The following is a 26,297-nucleotide window of genomic DNA, read 5'->3' as shown; positions in this document are numbered from 1 at the left end:
AGACTAAAAATGTAGTTTCTAGCCATATTTCAGATGCTCCATAGCTACCTGTACTGAACAGTGTAGATTACAGAGCATTTCCATCACTGAGGAAAGCTCTATTGAACAGTGATAGTGTGCAGAGAACACCTGGTTCTCAATCTTGTGGAAAGTAAGACAGTTTAAAGGGGTCTCATTTATTGTCACTGTTCCAAATGTACAAAAAAAATTAGAAAATACCCCCAACTCAACCCCACCCCCAAAACATTCCCCCCAACACAAATAATTTTTCCCAAAACCACAAACATAAACTGGTCCTGGTATTTCCATAAACAGTGCAGCTAAGAAACAGTTTAGAGAAAATTTAACAGGATTCAGATTATATCCATTCTGTCCTCTCAGCCCTGAGAGGTAATAATTCCCATATGGGTCCCAGTCCTCCCTAATGGTTTTCCCATCTCTGGTGGAAGAGTCCTTTTACAAAGTGGCGTTTGGCTACTGCTTTAGAGATCCTCCTGTGCCTTCTTCTTCTTCTTGGGTTTTTCTTCTTGAATTACAGGGGGGTTTGTAGCTTCTCGTTGTAGATAGCTAATAAAATCACTTAATTCACGGCCACCCTGAAAACAGAAAGATTACCTTAAAAATGTAACTTTTTAAATAACCCTGATCTGCTCCAAACAGGAAGACTTTTGAGTTTGTAAAAGCACATTAGCAGCCACATATACTGACCATGAGAGTTTAAACAGTTTTTAGTTAAATAAACCCAATTAGCCTGGCGTGGTGGCTCACGCCTGTAATCCCAGCACTTTGGGAGGCCAAGGTGGGCAGATCACCTGAGGTCAGGAGTTCAAGACCAGCCTGACCAACATGGAGAAACCCGATCTCTACTAAAAATACAAATTAGCGGGGGGAGGGATTGCATTGGGAGTTATACCTGATGTAAATGAAGAGTTGATGGGTGCAGCACACCAACATGGCACAAGTATACATATGTAACAAACCTGCACGTTATGCACATGTACCCTAGAACTTAAAGTATAATAATAATAAAAAAAAAATACGGCCGGGCGCGGTGGCTCAAGCCTGTAATCCCAGCACTTTGGGAGGCCGAGACGGGCGGATCACGAGGTCAGGAGTTCGAGACCATCCTGGCTAACACGGTGAAACCCCGTCTCTACTAAAAAATACAAAAAACTAGCCGGGCGAGGTGGCGGGCGCCTGTAGTCCCGGCTACTCGGGAGGCTGAGGCAGGAGAATGGCGTAAAAACCCGGGAGGCAGAGCTTGCAGTGAGCTGAGATCCGGCCACTGCACTCCAGCCTGGGCGACACAGCGAGACTCCGTCTCAAAAAAAAAAAAAAAATACAAATTAGCCAGGGTGGTGGCACATGCCTGTAATCCCAGCTACTTGGGAGGCTGAGGCAGGAGAATCGCTTGAACCTGGGAGGTGGAGGTTGCGGTGAGCCGAGATCACGCCATTACACTCCAGCCTGGGCAACAAGAGCGAAACTCCGTCTCAAAAATAAATAAAATTAAATAAGTAAATAAACCAACCCAATTAAAGAACTATGTTTAAGAGTGTGTGTTTATGTCTGTGTATGTATTTGTGGGAATATGGGACAATTCACTTACTTCATATTTCTTTGGATTTAGCTTCTTGTTGGCTGGAGAGAAGTATATGGTAGGAAAACTGGGGAAAGAAACATTTATTAATTTGAAGCAGTTATGTGGGCTCATGTGCAGAACTCTTAAGCCAAGAAGGAATCAGTGGTTCTTCCTTCAACTGGAATATGAAGACTGTGTCTAGTAATGATTTCCTGGTGGTTACAAGCTTTATTCCAATCAATTGCCTAGACACTTTTGTTAATTTTTAATCCACTTACCCTCTGACTTCATATGGAGAAGGCACATCATTGGCTGTGGCATCCATCTTGGCTATGACGATATTTGGGTCTTTGCTGAGCTGTTAATAAAACAGGTTAAATGTTTACATTTCAAATTTTCAGTGACAGAGGGACACTTAAGTCAATTCAAGACTTAAAACAATCTCATTCTTCAAACACTAAAAATACAAAAATTAGCTGGGTGTGGTGGTGCGCACCTGTAATTCCAGCAGATAAACTGCTGTTCAGGTGGGAAGAGTGCTTTGCAGATGGTAGTACCTCACTTTCCACAAGCTTCCCTTTTTTCTCTTGTATTAAGACTACATATTGCCACCTTCAAATTTACCTGGTCTAAATAAGACATTACAGGGGCTAAGTCAAATGTTTTAAGATGAAGAACCATATGGATTCATGTAAGCCATTACCAAAATTCAGAAGTTCTTAGATATTTTGAACTATTATCTAGATTGAGCCTGAGGAATGGAATGTTAAAAGTGGGTATCTCAGGCACTGCACAGGCTGGAGCACTAGGGGGCAGTCAAGAGAAAGTGAGTAAACAGCAAGTAATTGGGAAAAAAAATCTACAAGTACTTAGGAACCAAGCAAATGAGCCAATGCTGAATACATTTATAAACTTTGCTCCCGCTCAAATGTTATCCTCAGAATAGGGTTCATACTTACCTTCTCTCCAAGTTCTTTATACTTGGGCTCCAGATTCTTACAGTGACCACACCAAGGAGCATAAAATTCAATCAGTACATCTTTATTTTCATTATTCACTATTTCATCAAAATTCTCTGCTACCACTACCTGGAAAACATAGAAGAATCTCTAGTTGGTAAGGTAACATAAAAAAATAAATTCACAAGCTGTATTTGTTTCTAGACCCAATCCCTCTCTAATTTGATGTGTTACCAAGGAAAGTAAGTCATAGAAACCCAAATCACATTTACAGATTAAAGATGTTGTCATTCACTAGATACCAACTCGTTCCTTTGTCTGTCACCTATCAAACTATGTTCAGGAAGTTACAGGATATAGAAGTGCTACCCAACCGTTCCTTAAAGTAATTTCAAGCCAGGCTTGGTGGCACATGCCTGCAGTCCAAGCTACTCAGAAGGCTGAGGCAACTGAGTAAGACCATATCTCTATAAAAAAATTCAAAGTAACACACTGTTCTTAGGGGTTGCTCTATCCTCAAGAGTAACTTAGCCCAATATAAATTTCATCAGAAAATTCTATGCAGGCTTTATACTCTTGCCCCTACCAAGCATTATGAGCCCTGCCGATGCTTTTTTTTTTTTTGAGATGGAGTTTCACTCTTGTCACCCCGGCTGGAGTGCAGTGGCATAATCTCGACTCACTGCAACCTCTGCTTCCCGGGTTCAAGTGATTCTCCTGCCTCAGCCTCCCAAGTAGCTGGGAACACAGGCACCCGCCACCACACTTGGCTGATTTTTTTGTATTTTTAGTAGAGATGGGGTTTCACCATGTTGGGCAGGCTGATCTCGAACTCTCAACCTCATGATCTGCCTGCCTTGGCCTCCCAAAGTGCTGGGATTACAGGCATGAGCCACCGCTTGGCCTGCCAATGCTTATTTTATGACTCAGGGAGTAAGGACAAAAAAAAAAAAGAGATGGCCAATGAAGTCTTCATTTAGACCCCACAGTTTTGGAACAAAGAAACGAGGAGAGGCAATTGCTCATAGCTTGATGAGGCTGTCAGTACCTCACCTTTACAGGCCCATCATTGCTCTCTGGGATAGGTTCAGACTTCAGGTATCTCTTCAGATTGCCATCAAAGTAATCCTGCAGAAACCTCTCCAGAGCCTTCCCATCACGCCTACAATTGGAAAACAAGGGTAAGGCTTGTTAATCTGTTCCCACCACTGAGAAAATTATAGCAATTGCTTTGAACAGTTACTATGTATTTTAGCTTTTCAAGGCTAAAAAAAAGGGGAACTCTTATCTCTCAATATGCAGAACTACAGACTGAAGAAACAAACCGTTTTTTATTTCTAGTGTGTTCTTTGTGGATTTCAAAGTTCAGAGAAAGAATCATTGGTCTGCTAGAGATTCATTTTTGTAAAAGAACCAGGTCTTATTGCTCTGGAGGATAGTGTGTGTTTACAGTATTTCATTTTATTGATTGTCTCACAAGGAATATTTTCTCTTGTCTCAATCTCCCAAAATCTCAGAAAGTGAGGATAAAAATTGTTTCTGGGGTCTTAAGATCTTCCTGATTCTGAGTTTACTTTAGACTCATGTGGTATTTCAAAAAGAAAATACATTCTGTAGGGATGAGGGGGGAATGGTTTGGTTTGAAATGACATCCGTATCAATGAGGCTGTTCAATCTTTTTTTGGATTTTTCAATTTTTTAGAGACAGGGTCTGGCTATGTTGCCCAGGCTGGCCTCAAACTCATGGGCTCAAGTGATCTTCCTGCTTCAGCCTCCCAAAGTGCTGGGATTATAGGTGTGAGCAACCACATCTGGCCCAAAGGAGGTTGTCCAATCTTATCTTTTTTTGTTTTTTTGAGACACAGTCTTGCTCTGTCACCCAGGCTGGAGAGCAGTGGCGTGATCTCGGCTCACTGCAACCTCTGCCTCCCGGGTTCAAGTGATTCTGGTGCCTCAGCCTCCCTAGTAGCTGGAATTACAGGTGCACACCATCACACCCAGCTAATTTTTTTATTTTTAATAGAGACGGGGTTTCACCATGTGGGCCAGGCTGGTCTCGAACTCCTGACCTCAAGTGATCCACATATCTTGGCCTCCCAAATTGCTGGGATTACAGGTGTGAGTCACTGTGCTCAGCCTTTATCTGCAATTAATGACCAAGTGGAATTATGTAAGAATTCCAACCTGCCATCCTTTCATTAGTTTTCAGAATTCATTAAGGATCATAATCCTTAAAGTATCGATATGTATTTATTTATTTTTATTTATTTTTTTTGAGACAGGGTTTCACTCTTGTTGCCCAGGCTGGAGTGCAATGGCACGATCTTGGCTCACTGAAACCTCCGCCTCCCAGCTTCAAGCGATTCTCCTGCCTCAGCCTCCCAAGTAGCTGGGATTACAGGCATGCACCACTGTGTCTGGCTAATTTTTGTATTTTTAGTAGAGACGGGGTTTCTCTATGTTGGTCAGGCTGGTCTCGAACTCCCGACCTTAGGTGATCTGCCGCCTTGGCCTCCCAAAGTGCTGGGATTACAAGTGTGAGCCACTGTGCCTGGCCTAAAGTATCTATATTTAAATTGAGAAAAACGACAGTCATAGGTCTTGATTAAAAGACCTATCTTCACATTCCAGGGTTATTGTTCTTTAGAAATCCTTTGTAGTATAAAAGGCTTTAATAAATGCCTTGGAGAATCAAAGCCCAACTAGCAACTCACGAGAACTCCTCCTGCATGACAAACTTCTCTCCTTTAGCAGTTCTGATAGCAACAACAGGAATCTCTCCAGCAGTGCTCTCCAAGCCAAAATCAGAAAGTTCATGGCTAAAGGTTTTGCGGCTAGCTACAGCAAAGTTGAGTTTGTGCCCAGCATCCAGAAATTTCTTTGCCACCATCATTACCCTGTGGGAAACAAGAGACATTTGTGCCAAGACTATACAGGGTGGTCAAGCACTTTTGAAACTAAGCAGCAAGTGACTGGAAAGCAAAGACTAACTTCTATAGTTCTAGCCTTCTGGAATCAGTCTGAACAGTCTGAGCTTCTGGGCCCTGACACAGGGTTATGATATACTTCAATGCCTTACTGAACTTCACTGGCAAATTGGTGATGCCCAATCAACTGGTGCATTCCTGCTAAATCTTGCTGTAATATACAACTGAAATCTGTTTTAGGCATAATGACTGATCTGAAAAGAAAATTTGTAAAGGTAAAATGCACTGAGAGTCTAAATGTGCAAGTAAGCACAATGTTTAAGTGCATTTTATATCAAATTTCCACCTTCTACTTAGAGTCACTGTGTCACAAAGCAAAGAAACACCTATGAAATACATGCCCAACAGATTTTGAAAACAGTTTATTTGTCCTATGGCTTCAAATGTAGTTTTTGGAAGCCAAATGTTCCCATTCTTTCCTGCTCTTATACCACACATGGTAACAGGACAGTAATTTTAATTTTTTTTTTTTTTTACAGCTTCTTAAGGAACCATTTATTGTTTTACAGATTCTTAAGGAAACAACAAGATAGTTAGAAGGGACTGTTTATACATTGGGTAAACTTGTCCATGTGGGAAAAACATAATTCTTATTACCTGTTTCTCCAGTAGTTGGAACCTTTAGCATTCTTTTCATAGTCCACATCATAGTAAGCAATAAGTAAGTCCTTGCCCTGTATCAAATCTTTATTGTCTTCTGTCATGTGAGGGCAGATACCAAAACTGAAATGAAATAATCCATTATCAACTGGCTTGGCAAGTTTTTAGCTATATCATAAAGTTGCCACAAAGTAACTGATAGCATTTATGAAGGAAAGAGATTTTCAACATTTAGGACAAGTACTGAGCAATATATACCTTACAGGATGACAACAGGAGTTCTAACACCCATACATTACTGCTTTAATGTAAACTCAAACTATTATTATTACAATCCCCCCGAATAGACCGTTTAAGCCAAAATATAGCTCTGCTTAATAACTGAGGTAAACAAACTAAAATCAAGCAAATAAATCCCAGACAAGATACAAAGAAGTACTCACATGTTTTCCTGGATGAACTTTTTAATTTTGCCACTGGTCATTTTTTGCTCTGTATATGCCACAGTCTTGTCCTCAAACTTGTTAGTCAGATGTGAAGGACGAAATAAGATGATACCCCTTAAAAAAAAAAAAGTCTCAGTAGGCAGATAACAGTAGAACTGTCTCCCATCCTTTTTTTTTTTTTTTTTTTTGAGATAGGGTTTCACTCTGTTGCTCAGACTGGAGTGCAGTGGTATGATCATAGCTCACTGTAGCCTTGAACTCCCAGGCTCAAGTGATCCTCCCACCTCAGCTGCCCAAATAGCTGAGAACACAGGTGTGCACCACCATGCACAACTAATTTTTTATTTTTTAAAATTTTTATAGAGATGGGGGTCTCACCATGTTACCAAGGCTGGTCTTGAACTCCCAGGCTCAAGTGATTCTCCCATCTCGGCTTCCAAAAATGCTGGGATTACAGGCGGAGCCCCCATGTTTCATATAATGCTCAGACTATCTACTTTTGCTGCCACTTTTAACTAGCAATATCTAAGCACACAAGGACTCTTTTCTAGTACCACAGATTCAGCAACATGACATTCTCATTAACACTAAGATGCTAACCACCTTAATCTTAAGTGCAATAATTGGGTATAGGGTTTAATACATTTTGGGTTGGAAAATTAAGAGAACGTGGTTCTAATCATAGTTCCCCAACTAATTCCAAACACATTGGACCAGGTCTCAATTTAATCCTTCTGGTCTTCAGCTTTTTCATTATCTCAAAAGGGGGTTAGAGTAGATTTTCAAACCTTTAGAAACAATAGCAGGCTGGGTGTGGTGGCTCACGCCTGTAATCTCAACACTTTGGGAGCCTGAGGCAGACAGATCACCAAAGGTCAGGAGTTTGAGACCAGCCTGGCCAATATGATGAAACCCTGTCTCTACTAAAAACACAAAAATTAGGCAGGTGTGGTGGTGCACACCTGTAATCCCAGCTACTCAGGAGGCTGAGGCAGGAGAATCACTTGAACCCAGGAGGCAGAGGTTGTAGTGAGCCGAGATCATACCACTGCACTCCAGCCTGGGCAACAAGGGTGAGGCTCCGTTTGAAAAAAATAAAAACAGGCCGGGCGCGGTGGCTCAAGCCTGTAATCCTAGCACTTTGGGAGGCCGAGACGGGCGGATCACGAGGTCAGGAGATCGAGACCATCCTGGCTAACACGGTGAAACCCCGTCTCTACTAAAAATACAAGAAAAATTAGCCGGGCGAGGTGGCAGGCGCCTGTAGTCCCAGCTACTCGGGAGGCTGAGGCAGGAGAATGGCGTGAACCCGGGGGGGCGGAGCTTGCAGTGAGCCGAGATCGCGCCACTGCACTCCAGCCTGGGGCACAGAGCAAGACTCCGTCTCAAAAATAAAAAATAAAAAAAAAAAAAAAAAAAAAAAATAAAAACAAGAAACTCAAACTTACTCTAAATCTTCTCCTTTTCACACATGGTTAGTGACTATTGTTTACATTTTTTATACTCACTCCTTCCTATCCATTGCCACTAATGCTGTTGACCGAGTTTAGACTCTCACAAGTCATCCTCAGTTTAGATTCTCCTTAGAATCCTTGGAATTCTCCTTAGAATCCTTTGAATGCCTTTCACCATTCCCCCTTCAAACCATTATCATGTGGTTGCCAGTGACTTCTTCACAAATTTAACCCATTTATGTGGGAGGTTGTAAATTGTTTTTGTGAAAGATCAGACCTTGGCAATGACCTTGAGCAGGAGGCTACCACTCCCACAAGCTTAGTATTCCAATAATAGAACACTAGGCATTACTCCCCAGCCCAGAGTCTTTCAATGGCTCTCAAATGTCTAAAAGATAAAATCTAAGCTCTTTTGTATGGCACTTAAAATTTATAATTTGGTCTTTGCTTAATACTCCAATCTTATCTTTCATTATCTCAATCACAAACAATACTCCAGCAGTACTATGGGCCCCAACATGCCTAGGCTATCTTACATTTCAAGGCCTTCACTCCTGGTGCTCTATCTGGAATAATTTTTATTTCAAAGGCTATAACCTTCCAGAAAAAACCTCATCCTTCAAGAGTCACCCCCTTGCCGGGCGCGGTGGCTCACGCCTGTAATCCCAGCACTTTGGGAGGCCGAGGCGGGCGGATCACAAGGTCAGGAGATCGAGACCATGGTGAAACCCCGTCTCTACTAAAAATACAAAAAATTAGCCGGGCGCGGTGGTGGGCGCCTGTAGTCCCAGCTAGTCAGGAGGCTGAGGCAGGAGAATGGCGTAAACCCAGGAGGCGGAGCTTGCAGTGAGCCGAGATCTGGCCACTGCACTCCAGCCTGGGCGACAGAGCGAGACTCCGTCTCAAAAAAAAAAAAAAAAAACAAACCAAAAAATAAAAAAAAAAAAAAAAAAAAAAAAAAAAAGGCCGGGCGCGGTGGCTCAAGCCTGTAATCCCAGCACTTTGGGAGGCCGAGACGGGCGGATCATGAGGTCAGGAGATCGAGACCATCCTGGCTAACACGGTGAAACCCCGTCTCTACTAAAAAATACAAAAAACTAGCCGGGCGAAGTGGCGGGCGCCTGTAGTCCCAGCTACTTGGGAGGCTGAGGCAGGAGAATGGCGTGTACCCGGGAGGCGGAGCTTGCAGTGAGCTGAGATCCGGCCACTGCACTCCAGCCTGGGTGACAGAGCATGACTCCGTCTCAAAAAAAAAAAAAAAAAAAAAAAAAAAGAGTCACCCCCTCTATGAATTTTTCTGATATTACCCACCTACCCCAAAAGAAGAAAAACAATCACTCCCTCTTTTGTACTTCCAACCACTCTGCATATAGTTCTATATATACTTATACTTTCATTTTTACATATGTTCATGTATACAATCTCCCTTTACTAGATAGAGGGTTGTTCCTTGAAGGCAGCAATAGTTTCTGGCATGTAGCATAATGCCTCGAAAGTACTCAATAAACCCTTGGGAAAAATTAGGTATAAAAATGACCAATTCAGATGGGTACGGTGGCTCATGCCTGCAATCTCAGCACCTTGGGAGGCAGAGGAATCTGAGACCAGCCTGGGCAATATGATGAAACCCTGTCTCTACTAAAAATACAAAAATTAGCCAGGTATGGTGGCACGTGCCTGTACTCCTAGCTACTCAGGAGATTGAGGCGTGAGAATCATTTGAACCTGGGAGGCGGAGGTTGCAGTGAGCAGAGATCACACCACTGCACTCCATGTTGGTCAGGCTGGTTTAGAACTCCTGACCTCAGGTGATTTGCCCGCTTCAGCCTCCCAAAGTGCTGGGTGACAGAGTGAAACCCTGTCCCAATCAATCAATCAGTCAATCAATCACACCAGTTCACACAATAATACTTCGTCCGGAGATTCAACTCAATCACTTACTCTCCATTATCATCATACTCGTTCACCAGAGACTTAACATTCGTATGTGCAAATCGGTAGTTATCCCTTAAGTTGCTGGCTGCTTTTAGGAACTCAGAGTGAGCTTCACTGAATAAATCATCGAAAAAACCTATACAGAAAATATTAAACACAAGGAAGAAGCAATAAGTGCTAACAGATAGATATTCCAAACCGTAAACGTCTATTTTTCAAGGGTTTCGTTCTATTTTGAGGACTGGGTCTGCTTTGTCATGACTACCTCAGACAGGCACAATATTTAGGATGAGAATTTTCCCTCTACCCTTTACGGACACATTTCTTGAGAGAGCCAAGGGAGAAAATTTGTCAGTGTTCAAGTCTTCATTCTATTTTCCCATAATTGAACAAATTCGGGCAAATTGCTTAACTTAAGAGTTTCAGGTATCAGAAGGATTAAGATGATACCTCAAAATAAACTGTAAACCACTTCACCCAATTTTTTTCTTTCTCTGTATTTGTCTTTAGAACTACTCATTTCTAAAGTGACTAAAGTGACTAAAACATAAATGTTTAATGAATACATGCTAACTCCTTGTAAAATAAAAAGAATCAGTAAAATTTAGGTGATAAAAAGTGGCTTTTGGCCAAATTTAAACAGTAAACCATATTCTGCTGCCAGAAAGTCAGTATTTTTTGTTTGTTTTTTGTTTTGCGACAGAGTTTTGCTCTTGTTGCCCAGGCTGGAGTGCAATGGCGCGATCTTGGCTCACCCCAACCTCTGCCTCCTGGGTTCAAGCGATTCTCCTGCCTTAGCCTCCCAAGTAGCTGGGATTACAGGCATGTGCCACCACGCCTGACTAAGGTTTCTCCATGTTGGTCAGGCTGGTTTAGAACTCCTGACCTCAGGTGATTTGCCCGCTTCAGCCTCCCAAAGTGCTGGGATTACAGGCGTAAGCCTCCGCGCCCAGCAAAAGTCAGTTTTATTACAGTAATTAGGAGACTAAGAGAAGTGCAAACATAGCTTTTATGTTTATATTTATTTTTTAGTCAAATTTATCATATATCACATTTAAAAAACAAAACAATGAACATCTAAGATGCAGAAAGTGTTTAACTTGCTCATGTCATTTAAAAATGAGATATTGCAACACATGAGAAAGCAATGAATGCTGCAAAAACAAGACAAATCCTAGCAATCTGATTTTAACTTTTAAGTTCCCTAATTATTGTGAAAATAGCAGAGTTGTATTATTTACTTGTATCTTCCGACCTTAAAACCTTATTTTCAGTCATAACTACCTTATTATATGAGTTAAATCTCAGAGTTTAAGAAGCATTAGAAAATGCTGAAGATATTCCTATCCTAGTCCTTTATTTTTTCTCCCATGCCCACCCCTCCTAGTCCTTTAATTGAAATTAAACCTTCACATCTATAAGAACACAAACCCACCCAAATAAAACACCAATTGCCCCCACATTATAATTACATTATATACTAATAATATAATGCATTATAGTACATTATATTAATTGCTAACCCAATTCTGTCAGTTGCCTTTTCAACTGCCCCAAGGTTTCCTTAACTGCTTTAATTCTGTGGCTTTCCCAGACATGGAGGGTTTTGGAAATCAAGTTGATGATTCTGTGGCACGGTTTAATATTTGCTACTTACCTACTACAGACGCATCTTTATCACTAATGAATTTCTTAAATTCTTCCTCAGTCCTGAGAGGCACTGAAGCTGGTCCTGCCTGCTTCTTCAGGTGGCTGACAATTCCATCTTAGAAGTCAAAATAAAAGTTGTAACAACACAACTTATTTATAATTTTTGAGAAGGCAATTATTCATGATTCAAAATTCAGAAGGTACAAAAGGGTATATGACGAAATTTTCTTGCCACCCTTGTCCCTAGTCACCCAGTTTCCTCCATATAAGATTTCAGTTTTTTTTTTTTTGAGACGGAGTCTTACTCTGTTGCCCAGGCTGGAATGCAGTGGTGCAATCTCAGCTCACTGCAAGCTCTGCCTCCCATGTTCATGCCATTCTCCTGCCTCAGCCGCCCGAGTAGCTGGGACTACAGGCGCCCGTCACCACGCCCAGCTAATTTTTTTTTTTTTTTTTTGAGACGGAGTCTTGCTCTGTCGCCCAGGCTGGGGTGCGGTGGCCGGATCTCAGCTCACTGCAAGCTCCACCTCCTGGGTTTACGCCATTCTCCTGCCTCAGCCTCCCGAGTAGCTGGGACTACAGGCACCCGCCACCTCGCCCAGCTAGTTTTTTTGTATTTTTTAGTAGAGACGGGGTTTCACCGTGTTCGCCAGGATGGTCTCGATCTCCTGACCTCGCGATCTGCCCGTCTCGGCCTCCCAAAGTGCTGGGATTACAGGCTTGAGCCACCGCGCCCAGTCTTTTTTGTATTTTTTTTAGAGAGATGGGGTTTCACCGTGTTAGCCAGGATGTTCTCGATCTCCTGACCTCGTGATCCACCCGCCTTGGCCTCCCAAAGTGCTGGGTGGGATTACAGGCATGAGCCACTGCGCCCAGCCAAGATTTCAGTTTCTTGTATATCCTTCCAGACATTTTATGCATAAACAGGCAATTATATATAAAGAGCTACTTTAACCTTTTATTACAGTGGCATAGCGTTATTATTGTTTTAAAAAGTTTTGTTTTCTTTTTAACAGAAACATTGTTTACAATGCATAGTGTTTCACTATAAAAGTGCCACAGTTTAACCAGACACAACTACAAAATTGATGGACATTTGTTTCCAATTTTTTTTTTTTTTTTCTGAGATAGGGTCTCCTTTTGACACTCAGGCTGGAGTCCAATGGCATGATCATTGCTCACTGCAGCCTCGACCTCCCAGGAGGGTCAATCAGATCTCTCTCCTCAGTCTCCTGAGTAGCTGGGCCTACAGGCACGCACTATCACACCTGGCTAGCTTTTTGTATTTTTATAGAGACGGGGTCTCACTATGTTGCCCAGGATGGCCTCCAACTACTAGGCTCAAGCGATCCACCTGCCTCAGCTTCCCAAAGTGCTAGGATTCAGGCATGAGCCTTGTTAAACCATTTTTTTTGTTTGTTTGATTGTTTGAGACGCAGTTCCACCCTTGTCACCCAGGTTGCAACGCAATGGCGCGACTGCAACATTGGCTCACTGCAACATCCGCCTCCTGGGTTCAAGTGATTCTCCTGCCTCAGCCTCCCAAGTAGCTGGAATTACAGGCGCCTGCCACCACACCCGGCTGATTTTTTGTATTTTTAGTAGAGACGGGGTTTCACTATGTTGGCTGGCCAGGCTGGTCTTGAACTCCTGACCTCGTGATCTGCCCACCTTGACCTCCCAAAGTGCTGGGATTACACACATGAGCCACCGTGCCCGGCCCTAGTTAACCATTTTTAAACATACAATTCTGTATACTATTTGTGCTACCTCATGTAAGTGGAATCATATAGCAGCATGTAGTCAGAATTTTCTTCTTTAAGGCTGAATAATCTTCCATTGGATGCATATACCGTATTTTGTTTACTATTCATTCACTGATAGACACTTGGATTTCTTCTAACTTTTGGCTACTATGAATAATGCTGCTGTGGATATAGGTGTACAACTATCTTCTTTTGGGTATACAGTAAGTCCTCACTTAACATTATTCATACGTTCTCAGAAACTGCAACTTCAAGAGAAAGAATGCACAGCAAGTCCTAGAATAACACTGTTTCCTATAACATTGATGAGGAAAAAAAAACACCAAGTTTTGTTATAGGTTGTTTCACTTAAAAGTTACAGCTTCCAAGAATCTATTGATAACATTAAGTGAGGACTTAATGTATACTCAGAAGTGGGTATACAGAAGCTGGATCATATATATGGTAATTTTATTTTATTTTTTTTTTGAGACAGGGTCTCACTCTGTCACCCAGGCTGGAGTGCAGTGGTGTGTGATCTCAGCTCACTGCAACCTCCACCTCCCAGGTTCAAGCAGAATTCTCCTGCCTTAGCCTCTCAAGTAGCTAGGACTACACGTGTGCACCACCACACCCAGCTAATTTTTGTATTTTTTGGTGGAGATGGGGTTTCACCATGTTGGCCAGGCTGGTCTCGAACTCCTGACCTCAAGTGATCTACCTACCTTGGCTTCCCAAAGAGCTGGGATTACAGTCATGAGCTACCGCACCTGGCCTTCCATTTTTATTTTTATTTATTTTTTTATTTTTGGAGACGGAGTCTTGCTTTGTTCCCCAGGCTGGAGCACAGTGGCCTGATCTCGACTCACTACAATCTCCGCCTCCCGGGTTCAAGCGATCCTTCTGCCTCAGCCTCCCAAGTAGCTGGAATTACAGGTATACGCCATCACACCCAGCTAATTTTTGTATTTTTAGTAGAGAAGGGGTTTCATCATGTTGTCCCGGCTGGTCTCAAACTCCTGACCTCAAATGATCCGCCTGCCTTGGCCTCCCAAAGTCCTGGGATCATACTCATGAGCCACCATGCCTGGCGCTATTTTTAATTTTTAAAGGAACTACCATACTGTGTTTTCCATAGCGGTTGTCCCAGTTTACATTCCTAATAGTGCACAAAGTTTCCAATTTCTCTACATCCACACCAACACTGGCTATTTTGTTGTTTTTTGTGTGTGTGAGTGAGATGGAGTTTCGCTCTTGTTGCCCAGGCTGGAGTGCAATGGCACAATCTCGGCTCACCACAACCTCCGCCTCTCAGGTTCAAACGATTCTCCTGCCTCAGCCTCCCAAGTAGCTGGGATTACAGGCATGTGCCACCACGCCTGGCTAATTTTGTATTTTTAGTAGAGATAGGGTTTCCCCATGTTGGTCGGCTGGTCTCGAACTCACGACCTCAGGTGATCCGCCAGCCTTGGCCTCCCAAAGTGCTGGGATTACAGGTGTGAGCCACTGCGCCCAGCCTATTTTATTATTTTTTTTAATAGTAGCCATCCTAATGGGTATGAGATGGTTATCCATATATATATATATATATGGAGACACATACGCTTTTTTTTTTTTTATGGAGATGGGAGTCTCACTCTGTTGCCCAGGCTGGAGGGCTGTGGCACGATCTCGGCCCACTGCAACCTCCGCATCCCGGGTTCAAGCGATTCTCCTGCCTCAGCCTCCCGAGTAGCTGGGATTACAGGCGTGTGCCACCATGCCCAGCGCCAATTTTTGTATTTTTAGTAGAAATGGGGTTTCACTATGCTGGCCAGGCCAGTCTCAAATTCCTGACCTTGTGATCTGCCCACCTCAGCCTCCCAAAGTGCTGGGATTACAGGTGTGGGCCGAGCCCGGCCCACACTGTTTATTAGAGATGGGGACTGACTTATATTGCCCAGGCTGTGCTCAAGAGAGCCTCTCATTTCAGCCTCCTGAATAGCTAAGACTATAGGTACGTACGTGCCACTGCACCCAGCTCATCTGTATTTTTAAAACTTGTTTGTTGCCTTCTTCCCCTCATCCCCCAGAATGTAAGCTTCACAAGAGTAGGGACCTTGTCTGTTTTATCAATAAATACCAACCACCTACTATATTTAGAATATCTGGCATATTCTTTTTTTTTTTTGAGACGGAGTCTCGCTCTGTAGCCCAGGCTGCAGTGCAGTGGCCGGATCTCAGCTCACTGCAAGCTCCGCCTCCCGGGTTTACGCCATTCTCCTGCCTCAGCCTCCCAAGTAGCTGGGACTACAGGCGCCTGCCACCTCGCCTGGCTAGTTTTTTGTATTTTTTAGTAGAGACGGGGTTTCACCGTGTTAGCCAGGATGGTCTCGATCTCCTGACCTCGTGATCCGCCCGTCTTGGCCTCCCAAAGTGCTGGGATTACAGGCTTGAGCCACCGCGCCCGGCCTATCTGGCATATTCTAAATATGCCATTACAAATACTCAATAAATACTTGTAAAATGAAAAAATGTCGAGCTGACCTTATAAATCAAGTTTGTGTATTTTCTATATTACTTATATAATCTGTTCATTTAGAGAGGTCTTTTGTTACCACCAAACTAACTGACCTTTTAGATGAGGAATTTTTAAGACTGAAAGTACACTGTGTAGAAAAACACATTTTTATGTTTCCACTACAAAGAATAAGGTACTTAACATTAGTTTCCAGAATGTAATTCAGGATCCTTACCAGCAGTCCTAGGTCCATCATAAGCACCTGCTTCTTCACCATCTCTAAATATCTTCAGGGTTGGATATCCACTGACGCCGTATTTATTACAGGTGTTAGTGTTGGCAGTGCAATCAACCTAAAGATCAAAATACACAAACTATTTTCTTAGCCAAGTATCTGCTGCAGGTTCCTCCTATATTCTCAAAATAATAGGATTGGTCAAATCCTAAGGGGATCAAGGAATTCTTGACATACATGCCATAGAACATTAGATTTTAAAGGCACACTGGAGCTTGCCTAACTACATCAGAACTGCCTAAGGAATTATTTAAAACTGAGATTCCTGGGCCTCACATAATATGCAAAAGTTACTGTTTAAATTCTGCTCTTGGAGTCTCTATTAGCTAAAGCAGTGGTCTTCATCTTTTTTCTGCCTCAGAACACATGAGGGATAAATCACTTAAATTATTAACAGTGGCTTACTTTGATTACGACTATCACCAAGGGGATATACAGATAGAGGTACATATCCTTTAGGTGGAATATAATTTGATTTTGTAAATCACCTAGAGCTAGTATCAAAGGTACCAATACTTGTACATGTTCCCTGAGCTAGTTGGAATCTGGGCTATACCATAACATAACAGATCTAGTGAGACCTATCAGGAAGAAGGAAAATAATTTCCTGGAATGAGTCACTTACTCCAACCCAGGTACGAGTACTTTGCATATATTATCTCATTTAATCTCCACAAGATTCTGAAGTATGATCCTTATGCTCTAAGATGCGTAAACTGAGATCCAGAAAATTAACGTGTCTATAGTCACACAGGTAGGAATTGTGATTGCATCTGTCTTTTTTTTTTTTTTTTGAGACAGAGTTTCACTCTTGTTGCCCGGGCTGGAGTGCAACGGCGCGAATTCGGCTCACTGCAACCTCCGCCCCAAGGGTTAAAGCCATTCTCCTGCCTCAGCCTCCCGAGTACCTGGGATTACAGGCACCCGCCACCATGCCTGGCTAATTTTTGTAAATTTAGTAGAGATGGGGTTTCACAATGTTGGCCAGGCTGGTCTTGAACTCCAGACCTCAGGAGATCCACCCACCTTGGCCTCCCAAAGTGCTGGGATTACAGGAATGAGCCACAACAGTGCCCGGCTGTGATTAATATTTCTTTTCCTATGGCAAGCTGCTTGATAGGATTAAAAGTAGTTTCCAAAAATAGCCTTATATATGAACTATTTGAGGCTGGCAGAGGTATGAACTTTTAGACTAGAACAACTACGGGTTTACTACAGAATGGCAACATTCTGGAAGCTTTACTTTAATTGTAAAAACAAATACAAGTTTACAGTTGACCATTTGGTTACATTTTCATCAATATCCTCATATCATTTTCATATTCCCATCATTGTGATTATCATATGGCAGTTTAGGGAGCTCATTTACTCATAGATTATTATTATTATTTTTTTTTGAGATGGAGTCTTGCTCTTTCACCCAGGCTGGAGTGCAGCGGCATGATCTCAGCTCACTGCAACCCCCGCCCTCCTGGGTACAAGTGATTGTCCTGTCTCAGCCTTCCAAGTAGCTGGGATTACAGGCACCTGCCACCACACATGGCTAATTTTTGTATTTTTTTAGTAGAGACGGGGTTTCACCATGTTGGCCAGGCTGGTCTCGAACTCCTGACCTCAAGTGATCCGCCCTCCTTAGCCTCCCAAAGTGCTGGGATTACAGGCGTGAGCGACCGTGCCCAGCCTCAATGATTATTTTAGCCTTTACAGCTGTACTTCTGCCTTCCATATTTGACCTTTAATTCTTATTTACCATATACTTTACTACTCTGTTTTTTTTTTTTTGGTTTTTTTTTTTTTTTGAGACAGGGTTTCGCTCTATTGCCTAGGCTAGAGTGCAATGGCTCAATCACAGCTCACTGCAGCCTCAACCTCTCTGGCTTAAGCAATTCTTCCACCTCAGCCTCTGATTAGCTGGTACTATGGGAGACTGCCTGTATCTTTAGTAGAGATGGAATTTTGCCATGTTGCCCAGGTTGGTCTCAAACTCCCGGGCTCAAGTGATCTGCTTGCCTTGGCCTCCCAATGTACTGGGATTGTTTTTTTTAAGAGACAGGGTCTTACTCCGTCACCTAGGCTGGAGTCCAGTAGTATGGTCATAGTTCACTGCAGCCTCAAGCAATCCTCCTGCTTCAGCCTTCTGAGAAGGTGGGACTACAGGTGAGCCACCACACCCAGCTTTTTAAATTTTTTGTAGAGATGAGGTCTTGCTTTGTTGCCCAGGCAACAAACTCCTGGCTTCAAGTGATCATCCCAAAGTGCTGGAATTACAGCTGTGAGCCACCACACCTGGTCTATTTTATTTTACTTCTTATGCCAGTAATTTCCTTAGTCTCACTACTTTTAATTTTTTTTTTTTTTTGAGACGGAGTCTTGCTGTTTCACCAGGCTGGAGTACAATGGCCCGATCTCAGCTCACTGCAACCTTCATCTCCTGGGTTTAAGCAATTCTCCTGCCTCAGCCTCCTGAGTAGCTGGGACTACAGGCATGTGCCATCACGCCCAGCTAATTTTTGTATTTTTAGTGGAGACAGGGTTTCCCCATGTTGGCCAAGATGGTCTCGATCTCTTGACTTCGTGATCCACCCACCTCGGCCTCCCAAAGTGCTGGGATTGCAGGCATGAGCCATTGTGCCCAGCCACTACTTTTAATCTTTTGAAACTAAGTCAGCTGAGTATTTGCCCAGAAACTAGTATTCACTCTTCTTAGCAGAATAAGAGTATAGAAAATGAATGTTAATCTTACAATTTATTACTGTTATTTTTTTCCAAGTAACAAAGCTGAGACAACAAACTACTTTTTAAAATACTTCACATTCGTTAGTGAAGAACCCACCTGTACTTACCTTTGCTAATGGGACTATTCCTTTTAATCTGGTAGCTGCAGCTTCATATTCAGGAGCAAGTCTCTTGCAGTGTCCACACCTATATACATATTAAAAAAGCCAAATTCTCAGTTTAATCCTGTGAATTTGTTAATGTTGTCTCACTAGGAAGAATCTCAAACTATAATATTACCTTTGAGCTAGTAGACACTTCCAAAAGCAAAATCATCACATGAACAACATTCATTATTGTCACAGTAAACCAGAACTCTCAGAAGGTAAAGGTCCTACCTCTAGACTGAGGTTGACTCTATAGTACTGGCTCAACCCAGGGCAGCTTTATTTTTTCAATACAAAGTATAAGTAAGTCATGAAAGCTGTAGTCAAAAGTGTACGCCACATTATTAAAGAGGGTTGAATGGGTTAATGCTCTTTTGACCAATTAATGAGGCTGAATGAAGGACAAGATAGAAATAATCCCATTTCTGATAGAACTCCCCAGAGGAAAATACAATTCCCTGGAAAACCAGCATTGTGGTTGTTAAAAATTGTGACTGAAGCTCACACCTCTAATCCCAGCACTTTGGGAGGCCAAGGCGAGTAGATCACTTGAGGTCAGGAGTTCAAGACCAGCCTGGCCAACATGGTGAAATCCCATCTCTACTAACAATACAAAAATTAGCCAGGCGTGGTGGTGGGCACCTGTAATCCCAGCTAATCATGAGGCTGAGGCAGTAGAATCGCTTGAACCTGGGAGGTGGAGGTTGCAGGGAGCTGACATGGTGCCACTGCACTCCATCCTGGGCGACAGAGCAAGACTCCGTCTCGGAGGTGACAAAATTGTGACTGAAACCCTGTAATGTCTCAAGTATGATATTGTCTTTTAGATGGCAGGCCTGATTTTTACAGCTACACAGCTCACCTGGCCATGAGAACTGATAACAAAACATGTAAACTAGAATACCTTTCCCAGAGGGCCATCAGAAGCACCTGCTCCTCTGCCCAGAAAGTCCTAATCAGTGTATATACAGCCAGCACCAGCTGTACATCACGTCTTCAAAAGCCAATGGGTTGCAGAGGGACCACGTTAAGAAGGTGAGTTCTATAACCTCCCCACAGACAGCAAAAATAGAAAGATAATATAATAGAGAAGAAACTTGAGCAGATATATTTCAGTAGTCAATTATGTAATTTTATTAAGTGATGGATGACTTGGAGATATTGTACATCCAAAACTTGTTTAAAATAAAGGACTATAAGAGTTTATTCTCCAAGGTCTTCAAGAGGCCTATTAAAGTATAAAAGAACCAAATGACAAATATAAAATTCAGGATAAAGGAGTGTATAAGATGGTAAAGGGGCACATAGGGAACTTCAAAGTACTGGCAATGTTTTTCAGACAGAGTGCAAACAAATGGTATTCCTTATGCTGTATTTCACGGATTCATTTTTTTTTCTGAAATTAAGATATGTTTTGCAGTCATGTTATAGTTTCAATGGTAGTATTTCTTTCTCAGTGAGACACAAGATAGTTCCTCTCAAAATCAGTGATATAAGATCTTATGTGTGTGAAATAGGGTATTACTCATTATATCCTCTGTATTTCTTTAATATTGCATAGTAAATGTATTTTAAAGGGAGTAACAACTGGATCTGGGTCTTGAAGGATTTAGCGCTTCAGAGAGGAGAGGGCAGGGTATTTAAGATGAGGGAGACAGCAGAGCAAACGTAAAATACCAGTAAGCGTGATGCATTCAGAGAACTGTAAAGGGCTCTTTTGAGATAATAAATGTGTGTGCATGTGTACTAACACTACATCAATTAGCAATGTCAAAGACTGACAGAAAGGGAGAAAACAGAGACAAGAATAAAGCCATCTAGAAGATAGTATATTTCATGTGGCAGACAATAAAAGCTGGTACCAGAGTGGCAGCAATGAGAATAAAGAGACAGAAGAGAGATTTCTGTTGAATATATAGTAGTTGTCAAGGCTGAGGCAACAGATTTATGCGTTAATCGTTTCAACTATCTTCAAACACTTCAAGATAAAAAAATCACATACAATAGTTACTAGGTCAAGCTAGTGGGTGTCAACTCTAGATGCTTATCAAAAATACCCATGGAGCATTAAAACAAAAAAAGTATGCATGGCTTACAGATTGAGAATCTCTAGAAATCTGGGGAGCAACCAGGTGTGTGTGTAAGCTGCAAGGCTGGGACTAAAATCCACTGCCTTAAACTCTGGCAATATCCATAAGCTCATCAAATCCAGAAAAAGAGTTTCAACGAGGCGGGAGGAAACTCCCCTCTTCAAATCCACCAGGAATGGAACTCAGGTGGTATTTAAGGGAAATCCGAGTCAGTTAACATACATCCTTCAAGATTAACCACTACTTCTTTCACCCACCCCTAGAAAATATTAAAACATAATTAATTCTATCTATCCTCAGGGATGGCACCTGGCAGTTGATAATGAATTCTAACATATATCACCCAATAATCATCACTTCATCATGTGTGCCATGTGTCAAGTGCTTTTTGATAAGTGCCTTATCAAGTGTCTTTGATAAGAAAATTGATATAGTCCTTTCCTTATAGGAACACCAGTCTGGCAGGGGTGACAGAGTATTATTAGATGCCAACAGAGAGGCAGGATCAATCAGTTAGTTGTCCAGGGAAGGGAAAAAAAAAATTTGAGCTAAATGCTGATGTTGAAAAGATCAACTGGGGGTGGGAATTACAAGTAAAGAAATTAGCACACATATATATACTTTTTTGAGACAGAGTCTTGCTCTGTCACCCAGGCTGGAGTCCAGTGGCATAGCTCGGCTCACTGCAACCTGCACCTCCCGGGTTCAAGCAATTCTCCTGCCTCAGCCTCCTGAGTAGCTGGGATTACAGGCTCCTGCCACCATGCCTGGCTAATTTTTGTATTTTTAGTAGAGACAAGGTTTCACCATATTGGCCAGGCTGGCCTCAAACTCCTGAACCTCATGATCTGCCTGCCTCAGCCTCCCAAAGTGCTGGGATTACAGGCGTGAGCCTCGGCACCTGGCCATTATTTATTACTACTGCCCTAGAGGGTAGCATACACATCTATAGCATAAATAGATGTTGAGGACTTAATATTAAATATTAACACTGATCAATAAATTTTCAGATATTTTCAAACATTTAAATAGTGTTATTTCCCCACAGAAATTGAGATATTCTTATCCTTAGAAATATATAGAAGATTAACTCCATAATGGAAATATTAGTCTACAAAATCAACTGCAAAGAAAGCTTTCACTACGCCAGGCACAGTGGCTCACGCCTGAAATCCCAGCACTTTGGGAGGCCGACGCAGGAGAATCAGGTGAAGTCAGGAGTTCAAGACCAGCCTGGCTAACATGGTGAAACCCCATCTCTACTAAAAAAAACAAACAAAACACACGCACACACAAAAAACAAAAATTAGCCAGATGTGGTGGTGCATGCCTGTAATCCCAGCTACTAGGGAGGCTGAGGCAGGAGAATCACTTGAACCTTGGAGGCAGAGGTTGCAGAGCCAAGATCGTGCCACTGCACTTTAGCCTGGGCAACAGAGACTCTGTCTCAAAAAAAAGCAAGCAAGCAAGTTTTCACCTTTCACTTTCACTTGAAACATGAAAGTGGAAAAAGAACTTGCTTTAATAGGTCTATTTTGTGATGAGAATAAGATTTTTTTTAAAAGTCCATTTTACTTTCTTTTTTGAGACAGGGTCTCACACTGTCCTTGAGGCTGGAGTGCAGCGGTGCAATCTCAGCTCCCTGCAACCTCCACCTCCCAGGCTCAAGTGATCCGCTCCTCCCACCTCAGCCTCCTGAGTAGCTGGGACTACAGGCGTGTGCTACCACGCCCGGTTAATTTTTGTCCTTTTTTGGTAGAGATGGGGTCTGGCCATGCTGCCCAGGCTGGTCTCTAATCCCGACTCAGCCTCCAAAGTAGCTGGGATTACAGATGTGCGCCACCACGCCCAGCTAATTTTTGTATTTTTAGTAGAGATGGGGTTTCACTATGTTGGCCAGGCTGGTCTTGAACTCCTGATCTCAAGTGATCTGCCTGCCTTGGCCTCCCAAACTGCTGGGATTACAGGCATGCACAACAGGACCAGACCCCATTTTACTCTTACTAAGGATTCTTTAACTATTTCTTGTAAGATAGTACTCCTGAACTGTACAAAGGAATATAGGAGTCAGAAAACATTTCCAGCTGAAATGTTAATAAATAAAAATACCAAGGCCAGGCTAGGTGACGCAGGCCTGTAATCCCAGCACTTTGGGAGGCCGAGGAGGGTGGATCACCTGAAGTCAGAAGTTCAACACCAGCCTAACATGGTGAAACCCCATCTCTACTAAAATGCAAAAATTAGCCGGGCTTGGTGTTGCATGCCTGTAATCCCAGCTACTCAGGAGGCTGAGGCAGAAGAATCGCTTGAACACGGGAGGTGGAGGTTGCAGTGAGCCCAGATCATGCCACTGCACTCCAGCCTGGGAAACAGAGCGAGACTCTGTCTCAAAACAAACAAACAAACAAACAAAAACTCTGGGCGCAGTGGCTCACGCCTGTAATCCCAGCACCTTGGGAGGTCGAGGTGGGCAGATCACCTGAAGTAAGGAGTTTGAGACCAGCCTGACCAACATGGTGAAATCGCATCTCTACTAAAAATACAAAAAAATTAGCTGGGCATTGTGGCAGGCACCTGTAATCCCAGCTACTCAGGAGGTTGAGGCAGGAGAATCACTTGAACCCAAGAGGCGGAGGTTGCAGTGAGTCGAGATCGTGCCATTGCACTCTAGCCTGGGCAACAAAGCAAGACTCCATCTCAAAAAAAAAAAAAAAAAAAAAAAACTGTAATGGAATGTGAAGAAATAAAGACCTCAAGAGGAGACTTCTTTAACTCCAAATTGCTCATTTAGAAAACTCATCTTCCTTGCTGACATCATGAAGGATGACTTTTTCTTTTAAACCAATTAAAAGCAGACACCACAGCAGAGATCCACCCAATTCTTGGGATAGTCAGTGCCTGATGGGATATGTAGTTCTTAGGGTAGCACGTGTAACAACTTCAAGTAGGAAAGACCCCTTTCAATTCAAACAAAAAATTCTGTTTTTTTTTTTTTTTTTTGATTTTTTTGAGATGGAGTTTCACTCTTGTTGCCCAGGCTGGAGTGCAATGGCACAATCGTGGCTCACTGCAGCCTCTGCCTCTTGGGTTCAAGCTATTCTCCTCCTCAGTCTCCTGAGTAGCTGGGATTACAGGCATGTGCCACTATGCCCGGCTAATTTTGTATTTCTAGTAGAGACGGGGTTTCTCCACGAACTCCCAACCTCAGGTGATCCGCCCACCTTGGCCTCCCAAAGTGCTGGGATTACAGGCAGGAGCCACTGCGCCCAGCCCCAAAATTCCTTTTTTAAATTAATATTCTAGTGGCCCACTATTCTCCAAAAATTCCTACTTTAAATTGTTGCATGACCCCTGTAGTAAAAAGCATCACTCAGATCTGACAAACTCAGTGACACCCCCAGTTTTTACAAATTTAGTGACACCCCCTCAAAGCTAACAGCATGATTATATAATTGGGAAGAGTTGTTCCTAAGAGAGAACATGAGTTCCAGAGATGTATAAGAACTCTCCATATGTGTAATCTGTACTGTCAGCCCCAGAAATGCCCTGGACACAAAATCTGTCCAAGCTGAAAACAAAATTTGCCAACTCTAGTACATCACTTTGATTCAGGTGGTCTTTACTACAGGACTTTTTTTCGTGCAACCCTGAGCTAGTTGATTGAGGCTAAGAAGAGAAGACCTGAGTCTGAAGCAAATAAAAGTTATATACAACTTTTACCGACATTTTTGAACACAGATAGTTTTAAACCAAGGGTCACTGTACCAGGAGGGGAAAAATTAAGTACTGTAATTATATATATTGAATTATATATAGAAAGCTATCCCAAGGATAAAGGAATCACTGTTTACTCTGGTAATGATCTGGAGGTTTTAAACACACACACACACACACACACACACACACACACACACCCCTAAAAAAACCACTCAAGTTGACTGGGCCAGAAATCTTATTTGCTCTTCCTTCTCCCCAACAGATTTTTATTTAGAATTAGTTCTATCTAAGGAATTTACACCCTTGTTCATTTAAGTCACCCTAAAGTGGAGTATTTAATCAATATTGGTTACTTTCTCATTGGAATCCTGACATTTTAAAGAAATTCTAATTAAAACGGACAATATGGACAGATTCTGATGGAATTATTCTTGTTCACCTACTCTTTTCTTTTGGACAGAGGTGTCTGCCGGGACTGAGATGTAAGTGATCAGCTGAAGGGAGAAATTGTACACCATGTGACGGACAAATTACCTGACTCAAGAAAGCACTTACGACCATTCTGCAGCCACTCAGTGACCTTGGCTAGAAACCAATGGCTGTGCAGTGTGAGGTAAGAGGAAAGTAAATACCCTAGGGATCCAGGACTTGTGCATCTGGTGAAACGTCCGCTTCCACTACAAGGCTTTGGGATGTCTAGTCTGTAGACTGGAGGAACGTTAATACTGACTCACGCAGAAACGATATAGCTACACACTGAACTGGGGGAAGGGGTGGCTAAACCCTCTGCAAATAGGAAGTGCCGCAAGAGCACTAGGGTGAGGATGAGGCCCTGCGTGCGCGCAGCCTTCGGGTTTTCCTTCTCCCGATCAGCACCGACTCCCCCGCTCTCGGCGAGGCGCCTCCAGCCCCCGGTAATGAGAAATGTGCCCGCCGCAGCAAGGGCCCACAGGAATGAAGGGCGCCGGCGCTGCGTAGGCCCAACAGTTCCCCGCGCCCTCGCCCCCGGCCCAGCCCGGCCCTTCTTCCCCCGTCCCGGCAGAGTGGACTCACCAGGGGGCGAAGAACTCCACGAGCATGAGGCCCGCAGAGCCCGTGTCGGAGACGCGACTCTCGAAGTTGTCGTCCGTGAGTTCTAACACATCGGAGGCAGCGGCGAGGCGGGCCGCGGCGAGAAGCAGCGCCACGCCCGGGAACAGCGCAAGGCGGCGAAGGCGCATGGCGGCGAGGTGGGGTGGAGGCGGCCGGAAGGGTCGCGGCTCGACTAGGACTGCGGAGGTCGGGCGCGCGACCACACACCGGCTGCCTGCGCTCGCGCGTCTGGCCCAGGCGGACCTGCAGCCGGAGGTCCCAACCCCCAAGCCCGGCTCGGGCCGCTGTGTGGCAGCCGCCGATTGGCTGCGCGGCGCCTGCGTCGGGCGGGCGGGACCAGCTGGTAACCGCCGAGTGGCCGGA

General features: G+C 43.2%; 2 protein-coding genes across 38 annotated transcripts in view; both read right to left on the bottom strand.

The window, feature by feature from the left end:
- Nucleotides 1-26,297, bottom strand: part of HYPK (huntingtin interacting protein K) — a 171,171-nt gene that overhangs the window by 33,933 nt on the left and 110,941 nt on the right. Inside the window, exon 1 of one of the 37 annotated variants that reach the window (XM_050799609.1) lies at nt 25,870-25,873. The exons of 32 other annotated variants lie outside the window; for them this stretch is intronic. The gene's annotated coding sequence lies outside the window, so the exon portion shown is untranslated. Of the gene's footprint in view, nt 1-218; nt 223-11,417; nt 11,422-17,614; nt 17,619-25,844; nt 25,849-25,869; nt 25,874-26,297 lie in introns of those variants that run through there. 4 more of the 37 variants (XM_050799619.1, XM_050799638.1, XM_050799627.1 and 1 more) reach the window with 4 other exon arrangements.
- On the bottom strand, nt 161-26,284 carry PDIA3 (protein disulfide isomerase family A member 3). Its single transcript, XM_050799511.1, has 13 exons — nt 25,896-26,284; nt 18,997-19,075; nt 16,094-16,211; nt 11,621-11,728; nt 9,970-10,099; nt 6,572-6,688; nt 6,126-6,251; nt 5,256-5,438; nt 3,595-3,703; nt 2,542-2,670; nt 1,861-1,940; nt 1,610-1,667; nt 161-596 (listed from the first exon to the last, which is right to left on the bottom strand). Exons 1-13 carry the CDS (start codon nt 26,060-26,062, stop codon nt 483-485), a joined length of 1,518 nt encoding a protein of 505 aa, XP_050655468.1. The 5' UTR covers nt 26,063-26,284; the 3' UTR covers nt 161-482.

Source organism: Macaca thibetana, chromosome 7, assembly GCF_024542745.1.
Source record: "Macaca thibetana thibetana isolate TM-01 chromosome 7, ASM2454274v1, whole genome shotgun sequence".
NCBI lineage: Eukaryota > Metazoa > Chordata > Mammalia > Primates > Cercopithecidae > Macaca > Macaca thibetana.
Note: the sequence above shows the minus strand (reverse complement) of the source record. Positions and strands in the feature narration are given on the sequence as shown.